The sequence below is a fragment of the Eleginops maclovinus genome, chromosome 3, assembly GCF_036324505.1.
Source record: "Eleginops maclovinus isolate JMC-PN-2008 ecotype Puerto Natales chromosome 3, JC_Emac_rtc_rv5, whole genome shotgun sequence".
Lineage (NCBI taxonomy): Eukaryota > Metazoa > Chordata > Actinopteri > Perciformes > Eleginopidae > Eleginops > Eleginops maclovinus.
In genome coordinates this window covers 25,690,247-25,716,465 of record NC_086351.1, presented here as the reverse complement: position 1 = coordinate 25,716,465, position 26,219 = coordinate 25,690,247, and the positions used below count along the sequence as shown (strand labels likewise).

The following is a 26,219-nucleotide window of genomic DNA, read 5'->3' as shown; positions in this document are numbered from 1 at the left end:
CTCACCATGTTTAAATCTCAAATCAAAACTCGCCTTTTTAAAACGGCTTTCAATCTGTAAATGAATGGCGTGTTTTAAATATATTAAGTGTTGTTTGAATTATGTTTTTATGAATTGTACCTCTAAAGGGCCTTTGAGTTTTTAGAAATGTGCGCTATAAATAAAATGGATTATTATTATGAGGTTGTTTTGGTTCTGATTGATGCTGAAATATGGCTCGTGTACTCTGGTGTTGATATATCACAGCTGTGGTATCTGTGTGACTCTGGCTATGCTAGTTTTTTTAGATTATTCAAACCGGCATAATCAACAATTTAAAAAGGGGGTTAGGGGTTGTGGATCCTGAAGCTGCCCTAAACCGGGGAGTCTACCAACTGACACAGGCTTTCTCCCCCAGGGGCAGTTTAGATACTGCTCTGCAGTTCTACCAGCCCGGAGCTTATCAGCATTGGAGCTCGGTATGGGACACAACAGAGATATAGTGGTATATCAAAGTTAGATCGTTTTACTTTATTCATCTAGTGTTTTATTTATTTGTGTTAAAGCAGTGCTGCTAGTACACATCGTCTGTCTCTGATGTTTGCCACTCATGTTGTCATCTGAGCTCATTGTAATGCTGAGGGATGACTGTTTGGTCTTGGCATGAGTTAGCATCAGCTCCTGTGTGGGGGGGTCTCAGGAGGGGGGAGGACCACCCCCTGTCTCTGCAGGTGTCTCAGGATGTCCAGGATGGAGTCCAGCTCCAGACGGAAAGCCTCCACCTCTCTGCTCTTCTGCTGAGCCAGACGCTTCCAGCTCTCCACCTCCGACTGCTGATCCGAATCCAGAGTTGGCCACGAGCCCCCGATCACCTGCAGGACGGGGGAGTCTGAAAATGAGTGGGGTACCTCCTGATCAGGGCAGTCTGGTTCAATGTTGCAGCAATGGATTTCAGAATCTCTTATTTAAAATCCACCCAAACATGATTTTCATAAAGCAGCAAGCAGTAAAGGTTATCAAATATTCCGTGTCTCTGGACGTCAGGGTTACCTGCTGCAGCTCCCTCTCTCTGCTCTGGTGGCGCAGATCCATACTGAGGATCTTCCTCTCCAGACCGCACAGCAGCTTCACCTCCGGGCTCTGAGCGTCTGTAGCTTCCTTCAGGTCCTTCAGCAGTCTGCTCAGCTTCACGCATAGAGGAGAGAATGTTTTCAAAGGAAAATAAATCTGATAAACGTAATAAGTTCATGGGCTTGATAAAATAATCAAGCAGAGAAACTAAATGTTTTTTTGTTCATGTTCTGTGCCATCTGGTTCTACAGTAACACCCATATCTGCAGATGGATTGGAAAACTCAGTCACTCCTCTAAACCAAAATACCAAACTTTTCCAAACGATCTTCTTTAGATCTCTCAACGCTCACTAATTGTATAAGGGGACCATGGTTGAAGTATGGAGTTTTAATAAAATATAATAATCACAAATAAAAACCATCCAGAAATCAAACAAGAAACGACATCTTGTCTTTGATTAGATCTGATAGAATAACTTCAAATGTTTATGAAAGGCCTCTACCTGTTTCTGCAGAGCGTCCTCTCTGGTCCTGGATACAGTGAGGGCCTCTCTGGCCCCCTGCAGTTCCGTCAGCTGCTCTTCCAGATACTTCACTGTCACCTGCAGGGAAAAGCAACATGTGCATAATACTCTTCAGGACTGCTGAAATTCCTATCAGTGTGTCAGTACCTCCTGAGTGTGCAGCTGATTGGTCAACTCAGCCACCCGTGAAGAAGAGTGTTCCAGGGCGTAGCCGGCCCGCAGCGTGTCCAGAGCCCGGTGATGCGCCGCCTTCATGGAGCTCAGCTGCTCCGCACCCTGCTGCTTCACCCTAACACACACACACACACACACACACACAGGATCAGATCACACTCAGGGATGCAAACTCATCAGGTAAGTAAAAGGTGACGATGATCCGATATGTGTTCCGAGTGCACCAACGGTCCAGTCGGTGCCAGAGTGACTCCAGCGTGCACAATGACTATAAACGAACGCACCCGTAGTTAACGTAGCTGCTGAAGTTAGATCGTCATCCCAGAGCAGCGCAGTTTAGCTGACAGACAGGAAGACTCCAGCACACAGCTCGAGCACCATTAAAAAATAACACCCTGCGCGTCATGATGGCACAGGACAGCTCACAGTCGCACATTACTTGGGGTCCCGGCACACACACCTGCTCAGCTCCTCCTTAGCGTGTTCAGCCTGTGCAGTCAGCACCTCCCTCTCTTGCTCCCTCTGCAGCTGCAGCAGCTCCACCTGCTGCATCAGAGCCTCGCTCTCCTGCACCACCTCTGATATGTGGCTGCCTGTCAACAAGCAGCAACAAGAGAATGTTAATCATTATGTATTCATTTGTTCTGCCACCTTGAGTCTTTTGGGGCGAGGAAACCAATTATACGTCAGTTTTTATCTGTGAGTATGACTGTATTGCAAAACTACCAAGTGTTTGGACCATGAAAAAGACTGCTCCTCCAAATAAAAGTAAATCAACCCTTTGAGAAACTCTATGAAGCCCCCTACTATAATAACGTGTTATTATTTCTGACCTCAGGGAATGTGAACTGTCTCCATCCAAGTTGGACTGAAGCTCTTTAGGGTACTAGTCAATACTCAAATTAGACACAGAGTTAAATCCCAGGTCAAATGTACGTTAAACGGTCCTGAACATAATGTGATTGTAATAGTGTGTTACATTTCAGTTTCCTTGTTTCTTACGCTAACTATTTCTCCTGTTGATGTTGCAAAAAGAGAAGAAAAAGGTCTGACTAATCTGGATTATCGTATTGCATTCAAGTGCTCGCCCCTGAGAGTTCCTCAGAAGTGATGGCCATGTTAAGAGTAATAAAACCCTTTCACACAAAGAAACCTATGATCATTCCATTGTTCCTCCTGTCGTAAAGAGATCCTCTTCGATCATAATTCAATGTGACAGTCTACAGTCTGTTATCCATCATGGATCCTGGTTACTAACTTGTTAGGTTGCAGCAGTCTGAACTACACACATTCAGTCAATATCTTCCAGTATTTGCCTGTTGATTTGTATTCTCTGCTTTTAACAATGTATGGTTCACAGCCTCTCACACAGGGCTGAAGATCTAGAGGCTGGTCTTAAGGTGTGTTTGGTATCATCTTGTTCTTGAACTCTTCTCTGTTTTGCCATCACTTTCGTCTGTTAAAGGTTTGGTCTTTCACAGAGAGACAAAGCCCTGCTTAAAGTGTTCATTTTGGCAGCGATTTTAGATTTAGTCTTAGTCTTTGGACGAAAATGGTTATTAGTTTTAGTCGCATTTTAGTCCTTTTTATTCTTCATAGTTTTAGTCAGTGAAAAATCACAACTTTCAGTCAAAATGTTTTCTCTCTGAAACTAATTCAGCAAATACAGGTATCTGAAATTGGAATATTGAACCCGAAGCCGGAAGGGGAAAATAAAATATCCTGCATTTTGAATGTGCGACAGTCCACCATTAACACTTTAGTCCCGTCTCGTGTCGTCAACGAAAACAAAATCTAGATTTCGTCATAGTTTTTATTATCAAAAATCTATTTTTAGATCGTCATCGTCTCGTCTTAGTCTAGTAAAAAAGGTCGTTGATGAACATTTTTCGTCATCGTTTTCGTTGACGAAATTAACACTGCCTGCTTAGAACTATAAAGAAGTGTCATGCAGAGCTCTTTCTTCTAAATCTATCAGTCGACTCACATTCTACAATCACTTAAATCCACCGCACTGAGAGTCGTGGTATCAGTGTGATGATGTATGAAACCATTTTTGGAAGCTAACAAGCCATTGTGCTGAAACCCGTTAGGAAAGGAGGCCTACACACGAGGAACTGTCCTTATATTTAATTGTTTGATAAAAACCTGGTATTTGGTATTTACTAAACAAATATTGGATACATGTGAAATAGTTATGCAGAAAAAGACTTGGAAAGTGGTGTACTTGACATCACATTTAGGTGCATCTTGATATTTGATTTGTGTTTATATATCTGATTTAAGCCCGGGGTAGTCCCAGTTTCTGGATGTTTGCATCATCGTAGCGAGTGTTGCTCACATCAGCTTTGTGTCTGGTTCTGTTTATGGATATCATGGCCTATACACCATATTCTTCCTGTAAGCATGCAGAGAGAGGAGGAGGGGAAGGATCTGTACCGGTGAACACAGTGGGTTGGTAGGTCTTCTCATACTGAGCAGCTGGAAAGGTTACCCCCCCAACTGTCTCCCCTGCAGCAGCAGAGCTGAGGCTTTTAGCTGCGGGTCGTTTGCTCTCTGCTGCTGGGGGGGGGGCCGACAGCATGCTCCTCCTCTCCCTCTGCAGCCGGTCCACGGTGCGGCTCAGCTCCTGGATGCTCTGCGTCTTCAGGGCCAGCTCTTTGTTCAGACGCTCGATCCGGACCCCGAACGCTGCCTCGGCCTGGTGCTGGCGCCGGCCTGGGCTGGGCTGGGGCTGCAAACCGGAGGAGCCAGTTACATTTATACTTTCAGTTAACACTTTAAACCATGAAGGCACAAACGAGACGCTGGGACCAAACGTAAACCATATGTTGGTGTTCCTTTTTCCTCTTCACCTAACCTGCTGTTGTACTTCTAAATGTTTCTCATATCAGAACAAAGGGTTCTTTCATCCAATCGACACACTAATAACATAGAAGGTTCCATATTTTCTTTGCAGGAAATATTATGGGTGTTTCATTTTAACCTGTGGTCTTCAATTGGAAAATGTTAATTGGATTTCAGACTAAACTTTGACATACAGTATATCAGTCTGTGATCCTCCATCAAGTTTCTCTCCTCTGATCTTAAATAAAGTCCAAAATATTCAGAATCTTTGACTTTTTATACTCAAATTAGGGTTCAACTTTGTGTAAATTAGGTCTAATGACAATAAATTCAAAAAAGAAGATCAAAACCTGTATATATGAGTTGGAATGAAGTTGGCTAAAAAGGTGAATACAGAAATGGATGGTGGAAGATGTCAAACCAGACTTGCTCAACAAAATCATTGGACATTATTGGGAAGACGATTCCGAATACAGGTACTGTATAATTGTCCCACACAGGTTAACATTTAATTTATAACCTTTTAACTATAAATAAAATGGTTCATAAACAGCTGCTGATTGGTTTCATTTCTCTGTCCTTTTTCCATCCTCCAATATGTCCAGGGTTTTGTCCTACCTTGAGTTTGAGCTGCTGCTGCAGAGCCTCTATCTGCTCCTGGAGAGACTTCTCCTTCTCCTGATGGCTCTGCTTCACCTGCTGCAGCTCCACCTGCAGGGTCCCAGCTTTTGACCTCCACAGCTCCCCCCCTGCCGCTGACTCTGCACTTTCCAGCTGCTGTTTGCGTTCCAGCTGCTGCTCCAGCTCGGAGATCTGCTGCTCGTAGCGCAGCTGAGCACGGAGAACAGACAGTGTTAAAATTCATACAGACTCAAGCTTCTGTGTGTGTGAGTGTACACACCTCTTAGAGATTGAGTAGTGAGTTCAGGGTGGATTGATCAGACTTGTGAGAAAAACTTTTCTTCAAGAATTCAAGGTAACACACGGTGGGTAAATGTTATATAAATGATCATGCTGGGGTGAAGTATTCATTTAAGTTAAAGTTTGATAAGAGAAAAACCTGGTTATTACATTGTTAAAAACTCATTGTTATTAATGTTCATTGAGGAAAGGCTGCATGTGTTAAAGAATTAGCTTTAATAATGTTAATATCATAAGAATACTCATACCAATGCTTCTACTTATAAGAATAAACTTCCTCTTTTGACTGATTGTACCTTGATCCTGAGGAACTGCTGCTCCATGGCCCTCAGGCTGCGTTTGGTCCCCTCATCGTGGCCCTCCAGCTCGGCCTCCAGACGCTGGATCCTGCGCTCCTGCAGAGCACTGATCCTGCTGGGGGGGGACGTCCCATCGGCACCCTCTTCTGCACCTCCAGCTGTGGCTGCAGCGTAGATCAGAGCAGGCAGGGAGTTTGGGTTTCTACGCCTCAGTATCTGCTCTAGCTCCTTCACCTGGGAAACACACACACACACACACACACACACACACACACACACACACACACACACACACACACACACACACACACACACACACACACACACACACACACACACACACACACACACACACACACACACACACACACACACAGTATAAATACTGGAGAGACATAAACAGGGGGGTGGGTTTCCTTATGTAGTTTGTGTGTTTGTTAGGGAAACCTGTCGCTGCAGGTCCTGCATCCTCTTGGTTTCCACAGTTTTGTCTTTGGTCTTTGTCTGCGCCTCGCTGCCTCTCTTGCCCACATCACTTTTCAGTTTTTCTACCTGGAGGAACATTAATTCAACACAGTGAGCAACATTCAACTTTGGGGCTGGAACACTTCCTATCCCTTTTAAATTCCATAAATAACTGGGGACTTTAATTGCAAATTTATGGAAAGAGGAAAGTCTGATTGGCCCTCACTGGCATGGAAAGAAAGGACCCTCAACTTCATATTTGGTGACAAACTCCTGGAATAGATTACTGCAAGAGAGCAGAGTACAGAATAAGCACGTAATTAAATGGCAGACTTTTATCTAAAGCCTCTTAGGAAATGAATTATCTAATGTATTTCACTCATCTCAGCCATGGCGACAAATTCAAACAGGTTGTAATAGAATTGTAATGCAAATGCTGTGTGTAGGGGTCTTTAGACACATGCTCTGAATGAAGGTGTTACTTATATATAATATACCAGTGTAAAAGCCTTTGTATAGATCAGTGGGGGGGAAGCAGCCCACCTGCTCTTTGAGCTGCTGTATCTGAGTGGTAGCAGCCTTCAGTCTGCCAGCATCTCGATCCAGCAGCTCCTGATTCTCTGCAAACCACTGCAGCTTCTTGCTCAGGGACGACACCTCCTCTCTGTGCTTCTCGTCCAACACACGCATCTCAAAGGACTTATCACCTGGTACAAAGGATACAGATGTCAGTCAAACTAAACATCACTTTAATGTATCCAAGTCTTACATTCTACCCCTCGCAGTCCTACCTGAGGCAGACATGGCCTGAGCTTTAGCCAGGTCCCTCTCTTTCCTCATCAGCTGCAGGTCCACTGCCAGAACCTGCTTCTCCTGCTTCAACCTGAGGATATCCTCACAGAGTGTGGCCTCATTCCTCTGCACACACACACATTTATGTTGTAACTGAGGGAGATGAAACACTACTCAAGGAATAGCATTTCGGTGGTTGTGGTTCTTACCTGAAGTGTATTCATTTGAGCTAACAAGTCAGTAATGCGCTGAGTGTGATCCATCAAACACACACTTCCCACAGTCCGGGAGGTATTCTTCAGCTGCTCACTGGAGAAGATGGAATGATGCCACAGAGAAAACAACCATTTAACAACATCTTTTCTTTGCACAAGCAAGTTTCAGAGTTAAGATTGACACACATCAGGTGAACCCACCTAGTGAAGGTGAGCTTGCTGAGCAGCCTCTGGTTCTCGTTGAACATGGCCTCCTCGTTGGATTTACTCTGCGCCTGCTGAGCCTTTATCTGCGCATACAGCTTCTCATTCTCCTGTAAAACACACTCTGTTTCACTGTGGCATATTGGCACAAATGATCAAACAGGTAAAATTGAGACATGGGACATACTTTTTAAGTGATTATGCTTTAAGTTTAATGAGCTGGCACAATGGAGGGGTAGAGTCTATACAAAGGCCTTTACAGTTGTATTATCATAGGGGTAGAGTCTAACTGACCCCCTCAGACCCACTCTGACCAGTCTCACAACAACACTGCTCTCCAAACACCAATCGCATTGAAACGCATTATAACAATGTAAAGAACACTATTTAAAACATTGGGAAGAAGAAACTAAAAGCCAAAGTAGATTAGAATGTTACCTGGCTCTAAAAAGAGATTATGAACTGGCAGAATTAGGTTAATGTTTATCTATGAAATGTGGAGCAGTGCCTTATGAGATATAGAGGAATACATGCCAGTGACAATACTCAAATATCTGAGTGATTTTGGACCTTTGATTAAACTTGTATCAATTTTGAGTGGGTTTACGGTGATGTGAAACTCTCTTCCTGCACTCTGGATTGTATTGTACATTAAGTAACACTCAGCACTAACGCAGTGTTGTTTCAGTCCGGAACATTCTTTATTTATTACGTTTCACAGAGAGGAAAATCAGTCCTGCCCCCAGTTAATGACCTTAAGCTTCATACAGACAAAAACTGAATTATTTCCTCAATGTGAGCTGAGGTCCTCCCATCAGTGAAATGTCACACACAAAGTGAAGGATGTCTCATAATTACAACCGGTACAATAATACAGGATCTGACTGTAGATTTGAAACTCTTTTTTCACTTAATGCGAGTACACTGTATAGAGATATGTTTACAGTGATAGGTTGCATTTCCAAGACTCAGTGATGTACTGCAATAGAAAGTAGAAATGTGAAAAACCCACAGCAGGAAAATATTAGGCTCCAGCCAGACAGAGATACCTACAGAGCTACTTTTCAATTCACAAATCGAATACAATATTTAAACACACAGAGGCTGTGATGTTAACTTCCTATCCAACAACAGAGTGGATTAAATGAACCTAGGGGTAGACATATTAAGACATTCAGAGGTGAGTGTTGATGGAAACGAACCTGCTGGTAACCTTTGAGGAGTGTCTCCTGCTCTTTTATTTCTCTATCAAGCTGTTGGAGCTTTTCCCCAGAGGTGGAGTCAGAGGCCTCCGCCAGTTTCCTCTTCTGCCTTTCGTCTTCTGCACTTTGCAGCTAAGGAGAGAAAGTAACAGCTTACTAACTGCTTATTTATTCTTCACTTAGTTTTGCATCTGATAACAATTCCAATGTTGATCATTGGCAAATCTGAAGCATTTGATGCGTTCACCTTGCTCTGCAGGAGGTAGTTCTGCTTCTTCAGTGAGGTCATCTCCTCTGCTCCTTCCTTCATCGCCTGCAGCTCCCTCTCTTTCTGAGCCAGCTGCATCCTCAGCTCCTCCACCAGAGAGCGCACCTCCTCCCTCTGTGAGACACACAACAACACAACCAAGACATCCCATCTTCAAACTCTGACAACTGATCCTTTGTGCATTGCTTCTACAAACAGTGACTCTGCCTGAGAACCAATACCTAGACACAGAAGGTCTGTCAAGGATCACAGCAAAGTGATTTAAGAATAACATGACCCCGGTTTATCCAAGAGAAGGTCCTGTAACAATGGTTCCATGCTACTGTATCCCACAGTGCTCCTCCTCCAAGACTCTACAGGCTGTAGATCCCTAGTGAGCAGATCTTATCATGCTTCTGAGCGTGCTGTGCTCTAAAGTTGTTGTTTTTTGCCCTCATTTTCAGTCAAAACAGTCAGGTGTAAATGAAGGGTTTTCCTACGTTGTGGTGTGGAAGGTGTGTCGGTCTGGTTTCTTGAGGACTTCTGACTTCCTGTGTGTGTGTAGCCTCCAGGGGACTGCAGGTGTGTATCTGCTGCTGGAGGACTGCCACCAAGGACTGAACAGAGGCTACCAACTCACTGCTCACCCTCATGTCCGGATCTGCTTAACAAACAAAGAAAACAAGGGATCAGGACCACACCACCATCCTTCAATATGTAGCATCTGTGTATCAACACACATCTGGAGTTATCCGAGCAGTTTCATGACTTCATATTGTGTGTGTGAGTGCCTCTAAAACCTGTGTGGTCCTCTTTTTCCTGGTTCTTTGATGATTTGGCTTTTTCTTGCGGATGCTGCAGAGGATGGGGGACAGAGTTCTGGGTTTTGGCTGCAGCAGCAGCTCTGCTGGGCCCTGAAGTCCTGCAGGCCCCCGCCGTCCTCCCCTCCACCCTCCTGCCTCTCACAGGAGCCACAGCGAGCTTCCTCACTGAAGACGTAGAGGAATGAGAAACACAGGAGCCACGGGAGGCCTGGGAAAAATATCCAGAATTATCTAAAGTTACTCAAAAGTGCACCATGACAGTGTGAGGGAGGGGCTCTCTGCTAAATATCAGCTGTTCATTTCCTGACGCTGAAAAGTTGATGAAAAAATTGGATGTAAGGAACGATCTTTTTATCACTAAGATATAATCTTTACATTTTTCTTGACGGGTGTTTCTGAATAAGCTGTATTGTTTTGGACAGTTTATATTATGTGGCTTTTTATTGAATTTTATTTATAGTAATTGTACTCATTTTTTATTCTAATTGTATTGTTGTTTTATTCAGTCCTGTGTTGATTGACGTCAGTTGGAGTGTGTTCATCCATTAGGTTTTGCCTTACTATTTATCAAACACCTGGGTAGTGGGGGGTAGTATTTATTTGTAATTTTTGGTTTTGTTTTAGGTTTGTGAAGCACTTTGTGTTACCCTTTGTGTATGGAAAGTGCTATATAAATAAAGTTTGATTGACCAAGGGTTAGAGTTCATACCATACAGAACTGGAATTAGGCAGCACATCACCAATCACCCTTATGTTTCAAATGTTTGATAAGACTGTCCTAAAGCTCTAGATATATGTAATGTGTGATATGAAGAGAAGTATAGCTTGGATTTATCTCGACTGGATCTGCTTGATGTGTTCTGTCCGATGCTGATATGAAAAAAAGAGTTTTAGTTCCTCACCTGTTGTTTCTTAGCTTTGCTCCCCCGAGAGGACGTGTCAGCAGAATATTTGTTCTCATCCTGAATCAGCCTCTCTACTTCGTGTCTGATGTTCCACGTCAGGTTGGCGGGGCCTGGGGAGCTGGACTGGAGGCTGGCCAATCCTGTGCCTCCCTTTATCTCTGCGACAGGGTCAGTCCGTCCCGATGGCTTGAGGAGGGACTCTGGAGAAGTCGTTTCAAAGGAGCCGGATGTCTGCTCTTGGATGAATCCCACAGCACTGTGGTCATTATAAGGAAAGAGAAAAACAACATCAACACTGTTTTAAAACATTTTGTCTTACTGTAATGAACTGAACCAAGGTTTGGAGGTTGGAGGAAAGCAACAAAAATGTTTATGGTATAGTGTTGGATATTCCTAGGTTGAATAAAAGACTAAAACAGCTGATGGACGTTACATATTTGGGGTAATTGCATGTTCAGCACTCTCATTCACACAGGCTTATGGTACATAGATAAATGATACATAAATTCCCTGTAAAATCTTGAAATCTTGTCAAATATGAATGACTTTATTGTGAATCTAGCATTAGAGGGGTGCAGTAATAACTTTTTTTGTAGTCTAACCTCAGAAGTAATCTTCCCTAAATATCAAAAGGGATTTTTCAATTTTATTTTGGAATATTTCATAAAATAAGACCTGTAAAGCAGCAGCATGACCTCCACATGTTAACACCACTTTATTATTTATGGATTAAAATGCTAATGTTAGGCTATAAAAGACCGTCACAGGACTTCACATCATCGGCGCTAAGCTGAAGCTAAAAACCAGTTTACTTTAAGACAAACCAGAACTGCTTAAATGCGAGTTTATTTCCGGGCTTAGGATTCATTCCGGCATCACTCTAAGCTAGATCTTGATCCTTGTCAATTTAAAATGTCCTCAAATTTGTCAAAAAGTTAAGAAACTACTGCAGCAAGACCAAGCAGGGCATCTGAAAATTACCAACTGTTGCTGGAAATCTTGAAGTTTGATGATTCAAAGCTTGCAGAGGTAGTCTGCCTTCAGAGGCTTGCGTGTGAACCTTCTGACATCACCCTCTCTTGCGAGAGCTCATCAACTCCTCGCAGTGAGGACTCTCTTAACACAAAATCAAACAAGCATCCACTCAAACTCTCCGTCCTTTGTCCCATGCTATCTACCAGTGTACGAGAACCAATTAGACTAACCAGCCTCACAGAGGAATTAACAGAAACAGACCCGTTTATCAAGAGCAAGCTGTAAATGGTTCCTTATGTATCCCATCAGTGTCTGCCTTTTAACCGTATAGCGAATCCCAAATATCACCTAACGTCTTGCTAAAGTGTTTCATATTTCAGTCAACAGTTGAGTAAAGAGGGTTTTTAGGGGTGGGAAGTGGCTTAGTTCTTAAGGACTTCTGACTGGGGTCCTCAGGGACTGCCGGTTCACTGTCTCGAGGACTGCCAACAATGGAGACTGAGGGAACCAATCTCCTCTCAGCCTCTGCCGGTGCCCTAGAAAACAAGGGCACCAAACCCTAATAACTGCCCTCGCTGGCCGAGCTTTCGTCCTTGGCAGCCTCCCTGTCTGCCACTTTTCCTGTCTTGTGTTGGCTTTGTCTGGTGTGCGGGGTACATTGTTGCTCCTTGCTGGCTGAATGTCTAGGTCCTCCTCCCTGTGTGTACAGACACAGCACTCTCACTGAAAGTAAAATGAAAAAACATAAAATATATCCTTATCTAAAGTTATCAAACCGAGCACAACAGTTGAGGCATGGGCCTTGCTATATCACTGATTATGCGACGCTGAAAAGTTGTGAAAAATGGATGAAGAGTTTACGATTTTTTATTGTTTGTGAGGGGTTTCGAATTAATGTTGTGGACAGTTATATGAATGGCCTTTATGAAGTATGCGTACATTGTACCATTTTTTAAGTATTGGTTATTAACTCGTTATAAGATCAGTTATGTGTTCATCCTAGTCCTTCTATCATCAACCCACACGATGTGGCGATATTTATTGGAATTTTTGGTTTTCTTAGGTTGTGAAGCAGTTTCTTGTTTGATGATATAAAAATTGAACGGTTAAGTTCTCATACAGCATGATTGGGAGCACTACCAATTATTATGTTGTCAATTTTGATAACGACTTCCTAAGTTCTGATTTATGGGATATAGGAATAACTTGGATTTACTGTGACTGTAAATGATTCCTTGATATGGCAAAAAAAAGATATTATCAAACGTGTTCCTTATTTGTCCAGAGGGTTCAGGAAATTTTTTATGATCAGCTCTACTCCTATTTCCAGAGTTGGCGCCGGGGAGTGGCTGGAGGCTCCAGTAAGGCACCCTAACTTACAGGGTCAGTGTGATGGCTTAGAAAAGGGACAGGGAAGAACTAAAGAGGGATTCACCTTGCTTTGGCTAGCACGGTCATTAATTAGGGAGAAGACCTCCACATTTTAAAACTTTAGAAGAACTGCCAAGTTGGAGGTTGAGGAAGCAACAAAATCTAGGCTTATTATATCATAATAACTAGAGACGTTAATTTTGTAATTGCATGTTCAGCACTTTCTTTCCCCATTATAAGGAACTAATCCTTTTTGAGCTTGTATATTAAATGACTGTATTGTGTCTAGCATTAAGGGACATTATTTAATTTTATTGCTAGTTACTGAGACTTCCTAATAGGATTTTTCATTTTGGAATTCAAAGATGTAGCAGAGTATCACATGTAAAAAATTGGATTAAAATGTAATTTATTGTTGAATAACCGTAAGGACGTCTCAACGGCGAAGACCTGAAGCTAATGATGTGCTGTCAAGACAAACCGGGAAAGAAATTGCGGAGGGATTAGGATCAGTTCCCGCTCCTCTATTAGCATTGACCTGTCAATTTAATGTCGACAAATTTGTCTGAAAAACTACTGGAGCAAGAGCAATCAGGCCATCCAGAACATATACCACTGAGGTATAATGTTTTAGTTTGCTGAAGGGCAGTAAGATGAAGCAGGTTGAAAGGCCAGTTGGTGAATTTGACATCCCTGCGGGCGGTTTATGGTTTAACTTTGGGGGCAATTGGCAAAAGTGAAAGGCAATTATTCCAACAAATGTCAACTTGCGTATCAATATTAAGGTACAGTCCTTAGGATAAAGTACAGAGAATCAAAGATGCATACTGTCTCTGAACTGTAATGGAACTTATTTGTGTTTGAGTCACTCTGTTTAACTTATCATCCCAATATAAAGCTCAAAGCGTATAATTTATAGCTTTGAAAGACGGTTTTCAGCGCAATTATTTAAAGCTATCTATGGGCAGGTTGCCTTGAAAAAATGGTATGACTTCAGTGCCAGTTTTAATGCTGATGCTTAGAAGGCAAAACCTGAAACATGCTCGTCGCGTGCTGGCTCCTTTCAAACATGTTAGTGGAGCCTCTGCACGGCCCTGTAACCTGCTGTACATGAACGAGTTTCTATTCAACGTTAGCTCACCTTGTCATTGGTGTGTTAACGGGGATTTGGCTGACAAGCTTTCTAAAAGCCGGCGATTCCACAGAGGACAGAGGCTGCAGATCTTCAACACTCTGCCACGAGTCTCTGAACTTTTTGGGGTTCAAGAGGCAGACCGAGAGAAAGTTACCTTCTGTTGCTTCGGCCTGCGAGCGCTCCTGTCTTTTTCTTTGCTTTTATCCGAGCCCACAGCTCTGCATTGTGAGCAAGCAGCTCTCCATTGTGCGTCTGTTTCTGCAGCCCTCTGAACCAATAGTAAACAGACTTACTGAGTTACTATTCCACCTGCACAATTATTTCTCTGGTGTCGGAATGTCTCGCGATGTTTGTGAATTCTTAGAAACAAAACACCAAATCATTTCAGGTTAAAATGTGTTGTAACTGCGTTACTGAGAATTGTAACGGGTATTATATCACCCACACTTCAGAAGTAATGGGTTATACCATTACTGCGTTACAGCAAAAAGTAATGCATTACTGTAACTCCGTTACTTTTGTAACACGTTAAACCCAACTCTGGTTGGCACTGTATGATATAATGTGTTTTTGTAAATTGAAATTATAACTTGTGAAGGTACTTTCTTTGGTCCATTACTGGATACATTTTATTCATTTATTTTATTTTCTCTGATTGACATGTTGAATTACAATACACTCTTTCATATTTGTTTCCTAAGTCATTGTTGTGTGTGTTGTCGTGTGCTGGCGGGAGATCTAAACTTAAACTTACCCAATATCCCCATTGAACTTAGATATTGAGTACACCTTTATTGTGCATTCTGGGATTGTTATACCCTTTTAGAAAATCTGAGTAAGACACTGTGGATACTTGAACCCAGAATAAGCACCAAAGGTAAAGTAACATAAAGGGTTACACAAACCAAATGCTTTTACTGTGTTTTGTAAAGCACTTTAGAATGCCTTGTGTTGAAATGTGCTATATACAGTACATTTGACTTGCCTCGCTGTGAGACAACCCTTGAGATAAGGAACAGTCGTTTTAACTTGGTGATGCAATGCTACTCCAGGTAAAGCAGGGAGTAAAGAGGATATGTCTGACCTGACTCGTTGGTATCAGCCGGCTGAAGAGACTGCGTGGTGTGTTGAGGAAGGGGGGTGATAGGGATGGCCCCCCGCCCTTCCAGAGAAGAATAATGGAGATAATGGTCCTCTGAATCTTCCACAACCTGGATCTGCCTGTAGGCCTCATGGACAGCCTCCATCTCTGAGCCTCCACTCTGCACGTAGGCCTGCCCTGCACAGAAGGAGCACGGTGACTGGATGACAGCAGTGGCTTTGTTGGAAATGTTTGGATGTGTGCCTGTCGTTTTAACTCTTGACATTTATTTTTAAGCCCCTACCCCCTTCTCTCAACAGGATTGGACGTTTTGCTTGATATGCCAGCCTGAGAATGACTGAAATTGTCTATACCAGTAGCTCACAGAACTGATTTTAAAATCAGACCCCAATATATTTTCGACATGCTGCTCTGTTACGAGCCACCCAGAGCTCTGAGATCATCGGGGGCGGGCTTAAAAATTGTACCCCGGCCCAGAACCAAACAAGCCGAAGCTGCTTTTAGTTTTTATGCACAGCACAAATGGAACAAACCTTTCTTTTTACAGCTACTTACCCAGAAAGCATTTTGAAACACCTACTGTCTTGACAATGTTGATTTTTAACTATCCTGTATCTCTTTAAGGCATGTTTTTATGAATCTGTTATTCCACTGCGTTTAATTATTATTTTTCTCTTATTGTGTATTAATGTTGATGAACACTTTGAACTGCCTCTGTGTCTGAAAACCTGCTATATAAATAAACATACCTTACTTACCTTACCTATAGAATGATATTTGCTGGATGTAAAATGTGAAAACTTTGTCTGACATCATACTTAACTTGTTTTCTTACAGCATAAAGTGGTAGAACACCTTGACATACAAATGACTTTATTACTATGCTACATCTTCAGGATGGTACAGCCGTAAATGATCCTCAGATTTGGTGTTTTTGAACCCTCTGCAGCGGACTAGGTATTGATGATGTATGACGCGATATGTAACATTAGTTTTTTCATCCGCCGCCTTACTCCTGTGACCACATCTTCTCTTACTACAATAGATTCAATAAAAAATCATTGTTTACCAGGGGTTGAAATTTGTCCTTTCACTCTTAAAGCGGTCAGGGTCTTCAAAACGACTTTCTCTAAAACCTGAGTTTCAGCACTGACCTGTAACATCACAACATTAACAAACATGGACACATACACTGTATAAACAAAAGCATTGGGACACCTACACATTACACCTACAGAAGCTTTGATGACATCCCATCCCAAATTCTTAGGCATTAATATAAAGTTGGTGCCCCCTTTGCAGCTGAAACAGCTTCCACTCTTCTGGGAAGGCTTTCTACAAGATGTTGGAGTGAGTCTGTGGGAATGTTTGCCCATTCATCCAGAAGAGCATTTGTGAGACCCTGATGTTGGACAAGAGGGCCTGGCTCGCAAGCTCCGTTATAGTTCACCCCAAAACTTTCACGAACTGACTTGTTCGAACGGTGGCATCCTATTACAGGACCACGTTTGAGTTCAGCGAGCTCTTTAGAACGACCCATTCTTTCACAAATGCTTCTAAAGGCAGACTGCACGGCTAGGTGCTTGATTCCATACACCTGTGGCAGTGGGACTGAGTGAAACACCTGCATTAAATGATTAAAAGGAGTGTCTCAATGCTTTTGTCTGTATAACGTTACCCGGAAAAATCCCACTGTCTTTACATTTTATTCAGATTTTAGATGGTTATTGCTGCATCATATTGTGTGGTGCTCGTTTGGCTTTATGCTAAAGTGTTCTCTAACCTACTTGAGCTCATGTTTGTGTTACCTCTGTCCAGTGACCCTGCTGAGTCCTTCCTTCTGTCTTCTGTGTCCTCCAGGGAATCATGCAGAGACACTGAGACAGGAGTAAAGGTAGAGAGGGCCTACTTTTTATTGCATTCCTTCGTTTGGTCCAGCACTCCAAATCATCATCATCAAACAGATTCATTTTGATTCTGCTCAAAGGAACAATGAGCCAACTCTGCATGACCATGATAAATGATCACTTGGCTTATGCTGCCTGCACACTATATGATTTGTGTTAACGTTGTATAATAACAATAATAATACACGCTATATTTATATAGCACCTTTCATGCTTGATGCAGCCCAAAGTGCTTTACAGAGTATGACAGATAATGACAATAAAAAGTAACATAGTTAACAACAAGGTATACACAAACAGAAAGAGTTATATCACAGAACAATAAAAACATGAACAGTGACACGACTAAAAATGACAATTGCCTCAAATTAAAAGTCAATTTCAAAAGATAGATCTTTAATTTACTTTCAAAAATACCAATGGAGGTTGGAAGCTGTTCCACAGTATGGGGCCATAAAAACAGAAAGCAGCCCCCCCCCCAGTTTTCTTGTAATGAACTCTGGGAATCTCTAAGTGCTATGTCATGCTTGTGTCAGGCTTCTGAGACTGAGCACGCACCCATGAACGGGGAAATGGGTGACTTCATAGAATAGAAAACATTTAATAAATAAAATAGCAACATCATGTGTTTTTCCCTCTTACCTTTGGCAAGAATTGAAGACATCTTTGGTTTCTGAAAAACAGATGAGTGCATGATATCAGTTTGATGTCAGAAAACAAGTGTAGAACTGGAGGCCCGACGCATTGAGCTAGTAATTGGAGGCAGAAGAGCAGCTCATGCGAGCATGCATTTTCAGCAGTGTGGATTAAGTGTTGTTTTTATTTCAGTTTGGAGGCTTTGAGGTAGTCATTAGTGTCACGTACATGCCAGCAGTTCAAGAGAGCCTTTATCAGGGACTCTCCTTAAATTCTAAGTAACACAAACCTCCTCCAGCACCTCTTTCACGTTCTCCTCTTCCTCAAAATCATCACTGTAATGCGGAGGTCCTGTTAGGGCTGAGAGAAAACGCCTGATTTGAGACCAACAGAAACAAAACAGAGACAGGAAACAGAGAAAGGCTTCACCACTCTACCTGGAGACTCCCTGCTGATCTCTGTGCCTCTCCTCTGATCCTCACTCTGCTCCACCTTTGCATCGGCTTCCCTAGAGGGACGATATCTATCCTTATTACATTACTATCACAACCGTGATTTAAAAGACATATCAAAACATTTTGTGAATGACTTATTTCAGCCACAGTGAGCAAAATAAATGTACATACCTGAGGTGAGGAGCGAGGGTAGAGCTTTTGGAGTCAAGCGCTCTGTTCAGCTTGGAGTAATCTATAGTGGATAATGCCCCGGCCTCAAGGTGGGCGAAGAACCTGGCCTTCTCCTCTTCTTCCTCTATGGTGTCCAAGCCAATACCGGTCATGTTCCCAGCTGGTACCATCAGTGTGTCTGCACACACAGATAAAGCGCAAAGCACAACATTGAGAGAGAAAAACAGAAAAAGTGTATGAAGAGGAAGTAGACCCATATCTTGCCAAGAGACACATGGACATAGTGACTGCTCCCATTAATACAAATAATGTGTCCTCATAACCATCTCTGGACCCACCCTCTAGCTCAGTAGTGTCACTGCTGAGAATGGCTGATTCCGGACCGACTTCCTTCAAACCTCCTGGATCATCCTCCTCCTCAACAGCCTTCCTCAAAGACTTCCGGAATGTTTTCCCAAATCCCAGCAGTCCTAGAAAAGCATGACAACGAAAAGCATGAGTGATTCCTGTTTTAATGATGGAGGTCATGCCACCTCGGTCAGTTAATATACTGTAAACAATCTGAGGTTCTGACTGATAACTGGAATGGATCAGCTAAATGTTACACTTAAACATATTTATTCTACATATAGAGTGGTACAGGGATGAGTCCTAAACCCAGGAATTTGTTTGGTTTTTAGCACGTTCACGCTTCCTCCTATGGGAGTAATTGTTTCATTTTTGTTTTTTTGTTTCTGGTAGGATTCCCTAAATAAGGTATGTGGTGATGTGCAACCATGTGACCATGATGAGAGTTTGAAACAGTGTTCCAACTCTTGCGGGAATATCTCCGCAACGGAGCGAGCCTACGATTCACTTCGAAATGCAGGATATAGCAGAGCGCCAAACCTTCATTACACATGTTGCTGCTTGTTTGTACCAATTTCAGGCGATTTGTAATATACTCTTTTAAGATTTCAAAAAGCGTATAAACAAACAATGGATGTCTTTTGTGACCATTTATCCATCTTAAGTGTACTGGGGCCCTCTGGCTTTTTTCTGGCAGAAACAGCTCTGAGGAATGGCACAACCAACCTACTTGACATAAAAGCACTATGACCTTTTTTTGTAAATATTGTAGATACATATTGATTTTGATGCTTTGATATTTTTCGTTTTTCCCCATGGTCACCAAGAACTACTTTCTGATGTCGAGTACTTTTCAAGGAGTGATAACATTTTCGTCTTGTTTTTCTGTAACTGTAACTATATGTGTGCATCCATGTCACATCCCTGTAGCCTACATATGCTGATAGGCTAGCTTGTTATGAAAAACACATGCATATTACTTGATTATGGTGGACAGGGTTCGAGTTTTAATAGCATTTTTACAACAACAAAAAAAGCCCAGGCAAGCCAAACATGAAAAACGGGCTTAAACCTCAGAGGGTTAAGTATGGGGAGATTATCATGATGAACAAAACGTGAGCAAATCATAAACGGTTGTGTGCCACAGATATCATTTTCTGCCATATTTTAAAATCCAATGTAAAGATCCATTGCTTTTTGTCGAGGGAGCCCTTACGGTGCCAACTTACAGGGCAGCCTACAAAAATATGTGATCTGTTCTGTCTACTTGTGCCACCTCACTTTCAGCCTTTTTGCCTATTTTTAATAAACATGCTACAGGTACTACAATTTGTTTGAGGAATAACACATTTCAAACAAGAATACCATGTTGGAGATTCAGAACCTGACACAATCAAACAGAACATCATCATCAACAGAATCACCTCCAGAAGGCAGCATTTATCTGATCAGGGCTGTATTGGTATTACATTTACAGGTGTAAAGACTTTCTAAAAGGTGTGCATCTCCTGAATATATAATGGGTAACTGGTCAATCAATCAGCATGGGTATTAATATGGATGAAGAACAATGGAACCTGCACACATCTCTGAATGTCTTGAGCCTTGATTTGTGACAAACTGCAGCTCCGGAAAGAATGACGAGACCACTCCAAATTTTCCCTAAATCTCTACATGTATGGCAGCCATTCCAGTGTCTGTTGAATTCAAACACAGAAACATTCTCAGTTGTATATAGAATACAATTTAAAAAATGAATAATAATTTAACTCAAAGACATACCTAAAAATAATAAGACAAGAGAAAATGATAACGCTGAAGTGGTCTTCATAATTTTTTCCGGGGCTGTATAAAACCAAAACCAGTGTGACCAATGAACACATTGTCTTCCTTTCCTTTCTGTACACCCATTTGAGTGTGTACTCACATGTTGAGTCCTTAATAAACCACAAGCTAAATAGTGAAAATGTCCCAATGACCTTATGTGTCTTTCTTTACTGGTGTTCAGATGGACAGGAAATGAACTCTCACAGGACACACAGTGCACTGCTACTCCTGTCCCATACTGCCACCTGCTTTCCTCTGCTATGCATGCATTCCTCCACTTTTGAATTTGTATGAGTTCAGTTTTGCACGGTATGAAGGCCAACATTTAAAAATAAGGCTTTGTTTGAAATGTGAGGTCATAATTGGTAGTGTTATGACATTTAAAGGTTACCTTCCTGCCATTTACTTCAACTTACACATTTAAATGAAATGGAATTACCAGTACATCAGAATGTTTGAAACGCCTCCAACAGACAATGAAACAATCAGTATGTAAAATACTTCAGTGAACACACAACACTACTAGTGTTCATGTACATGTGGCAGGTGGAGAAACTATAACGTTAGTGTACAATATCACAACTAAAAGCTTAATAGAACAATGACAACACTTAAAAAAGGAGTGCTAGTGAAATCTGTCACTCTACCACTGAGGGACTAAAGGACAACCACCAACAGGTTTGAGGTTTTGAGCTCCAGTTACCATCTCCACTGTCCCTCTGGGAAGGACTGTGAAAGCTGTCTGCTGGAGGATCCTCAGAGAGAGGGTCATCAGGGCTACCCTCCAGCACTGCATCGGAGTGAGTGTTGTCCAACTGAACCGGCTGATCGGGAGGTTTGCAGCGAGGTTTGGGGACCGGCTTTAAAACGGGATCCACACTGACCACTTCAGATAGCAAGAAGAAAAATAGAAAATCATTTTGGTGCATGTGGAATTAAATATGGGATAGATTTAGATTGAAGTTGGGTTAAAAATGTATTTTTTCATGTGTTATATATGCATATAAGATGCTTTACAGGGGGCAAAGGTAAAACAATTGGGTCATTCCAGAATTGCAGGACATTAAAAAGTCACAACTTTGGACAAATGTACCCTTTATTTTTGAGTCAAATAGGTTTACTGAAATTAGTCAATATTAAGCAGTTCAACAGAGTTTATAGCCTGTGAATTTCAGTTGGAAAATCAAGAGGTTACTGTTGCCAGCTCAATAATGTCATTCAAATTGAAGAAATATTGGCGATGTCATCACAGCTGGTGATTTACAAGATGATTTACGATATGAAATCACTATCTTAACCACTGAAACTTAAATGACTCAAACTTAATCCTTAGTGTAGCTGAATGGAAACACAGTAGAGGGCATGACAGAGCAGGAGAGGAAGAACTGAGAGAGGAAAATACAAAATGTCATTCTTAATGTAGACATAATCTAAGTGAACTCTGAGCTGTGTAATGCGGGACCTCTTTTCAGCTCTCACCAGTGGTGTTCTCGGGCTTAGCCTTTTTGGATTTGATAAATCTTTTTTTGGCCATCTCTGCTAGGGAGAAAGGGAGAACAGAAAGGAAAAGTCATGCAGAACAAGAGATGTAAACAAACACATGCAAATCTGAGAAAGGTACACACAGTTTTCTGAAGAACTGAACATTTATGTTGTGCGTCTGATGGTATATAGCAGCAATGTGAGAGATTTGATGAATAATTTAAACTGATTGTTACTACACACATACTGACTATATTATAATATCTCACAAAGGGTAACACTAACCACAGAATGATTTATAATCTAAATGAGTCTAATGTTGCTTTTATAAGGAAGTTATCAGTTATCTAAATTTGAAATGAACTTTCTAGGTCCAATGTGTAATGCTATTATCTTATGTAGTTCGTGTAGGACTGTGTGTTTGTGCCAGTGACAGCACAATCTGTGAATGCTAGTGCTTATTTCAGATACAAGACCAACTTTAGTCAAATAACTCTGCTCACTCCAAACACACGCATGTTGGATTAATGCGTTTCACTACTCGCTAAATATCAAAAAGGAAAGTTCAGGGAAAGAAAGTTGTTATGCAGGAAGCCGGGCAGAGAGTACAGTGCTATGAGGAAAAGAAAGACATTAAACAATATATAGAAACCATCATGCAAATCCTGGTAAGGATGGGACTGGAATCAAGGAGAGATCAGTGAAAAGGGCAAAGTAGAAGTAGACAGGTCAGACAGAGGTGCTGGGCAGAAAGGGGAGGAGCTACACACTTTTGTTTTGATATCGTTTGAAAAATGTCTGATCAGCAGAAATAAGTTCTAACAAGCCTTGCTATGTGAGGATTTATTTAATAACCTGTATGCTTGTTTAGTTCAACCAACATACTGTAATAAAAAAAAGCACCAAATCCACCAGTCAATGGGCTCTCTCACTCATTACACTCAACAGAAGCATCTGGAAAAACTAAATGTTATCGGAAGTCAACGCCTCTCCATACATGTCTGTTACAAACAACTGAATGCTGCTAGCAGTAATTCACATCCTGAGTGAATACAATGGATTCACCGTGAACACACGAGCAGTGTGTGATTATTCAACCGGGTAGTTTCTCAAATTGCACCCCGCTGCAGTTCCTGCGACAGAATGACAATCGCTGCGGTTAGTTAGGTGGCTGTGTTAGTCAGCTTGCTAGCTAAATCCTTACAGAATGCTCAATTAACCCTACAAGATCAACGCCGGCTTCTTCACCAGTATAGTGGTAAGTAACTTTACTTTAAAAAAGTGGAAAAAACGCACATGTATACATTTTATTTGTATAGTGCGGTGTTGATCTGAGCAACCTCAACCGCAGCTGGTCGCTTAACTTCTGTTACACCAAGATGGAGGTCGTTGAGTGCGAGAATTGTCCAAACACAATTCCACAGGTAACCATGAGTGCACCATCCGAGTACTGAACGTGCATGTTTCCATACTTTGCTTCAGGACACACTGATGCACTCAAAACAACACATGCAAGTACAGAGGTGTGTAAATTGAGACACAGCTAAGGTGTATCACCCACACTACATTCAGAGGAAGCTATGAAACGGGTGCAACAGGCACATTTCATATAATACAGAGACCACTCCACATTTTTCTTTAATCTTTATCTCTACATGTATGGCAGCCATACCAGAGTCTGTTGAAGTCCAACACAGAGAAATTATGTCAGTAGTTTATAGAATACAATAAAATGTTTAACTTAAAGACAAACCTACAAATAGTAAAACCGGAGAAACTGATAATGCTGCAGTGGTCTCTTCGTCGGAGCTGTATCTATCAGAAAGAGGAATTTTGCATCCTGCTGTATTTGGTCATGACTTCTTGCATGTGCATTTGGTTACTGCTAGCTGAATATTACAATTGTAAAATCATGTTACAAATGCACAACTCCTCTCTCACATCCTCCCTGGATAGCAAAGCTTAAACACTGGCACACCTGCAGCCAGTGACACATTCTCCTTGTGAAGTGTCAGTCTCACCAAGGCGAACAGTGACCAGTGTGAAGGATGTTTGATGGAGAATCCTCCCTTTATCATTACCTCTCCCTGCTCCTCCCCCGCTGGGCTCTTCATCCTGCCACCAGGACGCTTTTGTCTTCTGGGAATATTTCTGGCTGCTCTTTACCCCCAGCTGCTTCTCAGAGTCACCTGAATCAGACTGACAGGAAATAGGATTTAAGTCAGAGAAGTACCTTAAACAATATGTATATTAACAATTGATTCATAATAAGCTAACTAAACAGCATCAGTCAGTTTTTACTTGTACAAGAGTACAAGTTTGTGTGGATTGAACAGATGGTGCTTTTCACTTAGCTGCCATTTTGTTACGGGAGTGACCATACAAGGTCCCTTAATCCAACAACCTTTCACAGATGGAGTGCTATGAAAAGGACCACAGGGAGTAAAACTATAAATTACCTCTTTCAAGAACAGCTCAAACTGTTCATCCAGCTGCTCCTTAGTCAGTCTGTGAGACATAGTGATACAACTGTCCTCTCCATCAGCCAATAAGAATCCAGACAGCTGAAAAGAAAGTAAAACAATTGTTAAAACATACTGTGATAAGCTGAATGTATGTTATGTATAGATATTATATTATGTTTACTTAACTCAAGTTCTTTATGAGAATAGTAATGACTAAGATGCTTATCATAGAATATAAGAATGCAGCACAGTGAGGTTACACACACCTGACTTATATTCCTGCTGATGCACATCCAACCTCTGCTACAGCTGTTTATTTGAGTCAGCTGTTTTACTGTTAGAAGGGCTAGGCTGATATATGTCAATATTATGATATAAAACTAGGGATTGCCTCATTTTTTGCGAATCGTAATATCAATTGATTTTCTTTTACTGGTTTTAAAGGCTGCACACAGTAAAGTGGGGTGGTATTCTAAACAGACCAGACTGTCCTAGCTAAACTAGTATTTGCCTTTACCTATTAATTGATTACAGTATATCCCATAACTATTGATTATTTATCAAACACTTGTGGGAGGACCAAAATTAAACCCTACAATATCGTCAGACTTTAAAACTAGTTGGCACCTTCAGCTAGTAACACACATCCTAAGTGAGGATCAGCCTTAAAATATGTATTAAGGTATCAGCATGAATCCCAATAACATTGCCAAAATACCAGTGTTGGGGTCTTAAATGAAATCATTTTGACTGGATTTTGTGTTTTAGCAACTTCGAAGCCAGACAACAGCTTTCATCAACAGTGTTCATCGGGAGTGTTCATTATTAGTGACACTGTTTATGCTCGCTTAAACATCTTATGCCTTGTGTTTAATAATGGCTTAATGATCAATAAACAAAAAGAAAACGCAAAAATCAAGGAAAGGGGGATGTTGTTATCGAGGCGTCATGAAATAGAACGAAAGCAGTGCAGTTTCCGGTGGTAACTGTCAAAATAAAACATGTTACCGAAGTTATTTCAGTAGTTATGCATATAAATCGACATTTAAGTTTGGTTAAGTCTTCTCTCCACCTCCAATCGATAATATCATAATGTTTCTTCGTATAGCAACAGCAGCATAGACTGAATAGGCGCACCATTTTTATTTTGAAGAAAGTATTGCCATATTTCCGGGGTATTACAGGATGTTTGACAATGCTAGCTAAGTAGTTTATCTCCTTAGCAAGTAACGTTAGCTGGTTAGAAAAGTAATTAAACGATATGCTACTGCATACAGGAAACGCATTACAATTTCATTAGCATACATATATCAAGCTTGCATCAACAGGACTCACATGAAAGACTCGACTTTGATATAATTCTCTTAACTGGACACTTGTTCAAGCGTCCTCCTCCTTCGTTGGTTTATTTGAGTAGCTGGCACTTCCCGCAACACCAGCCGGGTCAAAAAAGCAACCTGATTGGCTAAGAAGATATGCGTCATAGGAGCCATTAACCAATTGAGTGACTGGAGAGATTATTGAGGCTATGTTTACACAGCACAGTTTAAACTGGTGAAACAAAAAACACCTATAATATATAATTTAAACTTTCCCTGAATATTATGTTTGTAAATGATTAATACTTTATATAAAATGAAAACTTTGTACTTTTTCATAGTAGGGCAATTTGGAC

The 26,219-nt window shown here is 41.5% G+C and overlaps 1 protein-coding gene across 1 annotated transcript; it reads right to left on the bottom strand.

Moving 5' to 3' along the window:
* Positions 1 to 489: 489 nt before the first annotated feature.
* Positions 490 to 25,979, bottom strand: cep162 (centrosomal protein 162). Its single transcript, XM_063879171.1, has 31 exons — positions 25,880 to 25,979; positions 24,539 to 24,643; positions 24,161 to 24,278; positions 22,077 to 22,136; positions 21,301 to 21,483; positions 18,761 to 18,892; positions 18,423 to 18,600; positions 18,234 to 18,304; positions 18,086 to 18,156; positions 17,803 to 17,833; positions 17,062 to 17,130; positions 15,236 to 15,430; positions 13,026 to 13,041; positions 10,668 to 10,926; positions 9,742 to 9,973; positions 9,442 to 9,602; positions 8,942 to 9,076; positions 8,695 to 8,826; positions 7,490 to 7,602; positions 7,283 to 7,382; positions 7,073 to 7,199; positions 6,825 to 6,988; positions 6,264 to 6,368; positions 5,814 to 6,050; positions 5,215 to 5,427; positions 4,189 to 4,483; positions 2,210 to 2,342; positions 1,723 to 1,864; positions 1,555 to 1,653; positions 1,030 to 1,164; positions 490 to 851 (listed from the first exon to the last, which is right to left on the bottom strand). The coding sequence occupies exons 2-31, from the start codon at positions 24,596 to 24,598 to the stop codon at positions 654 to 656; spliced, it is 4,164 nt and encodes a 1,387-aa protein (XP_063735241.1). The 5' UTR covers positions 24,599 to 24,643; positions 25,880 to 25,979; the 3' UTR covers positions 490 to 653.
* Positions 25,980 to 26,219: the final 240 nt, after the last annotated feature.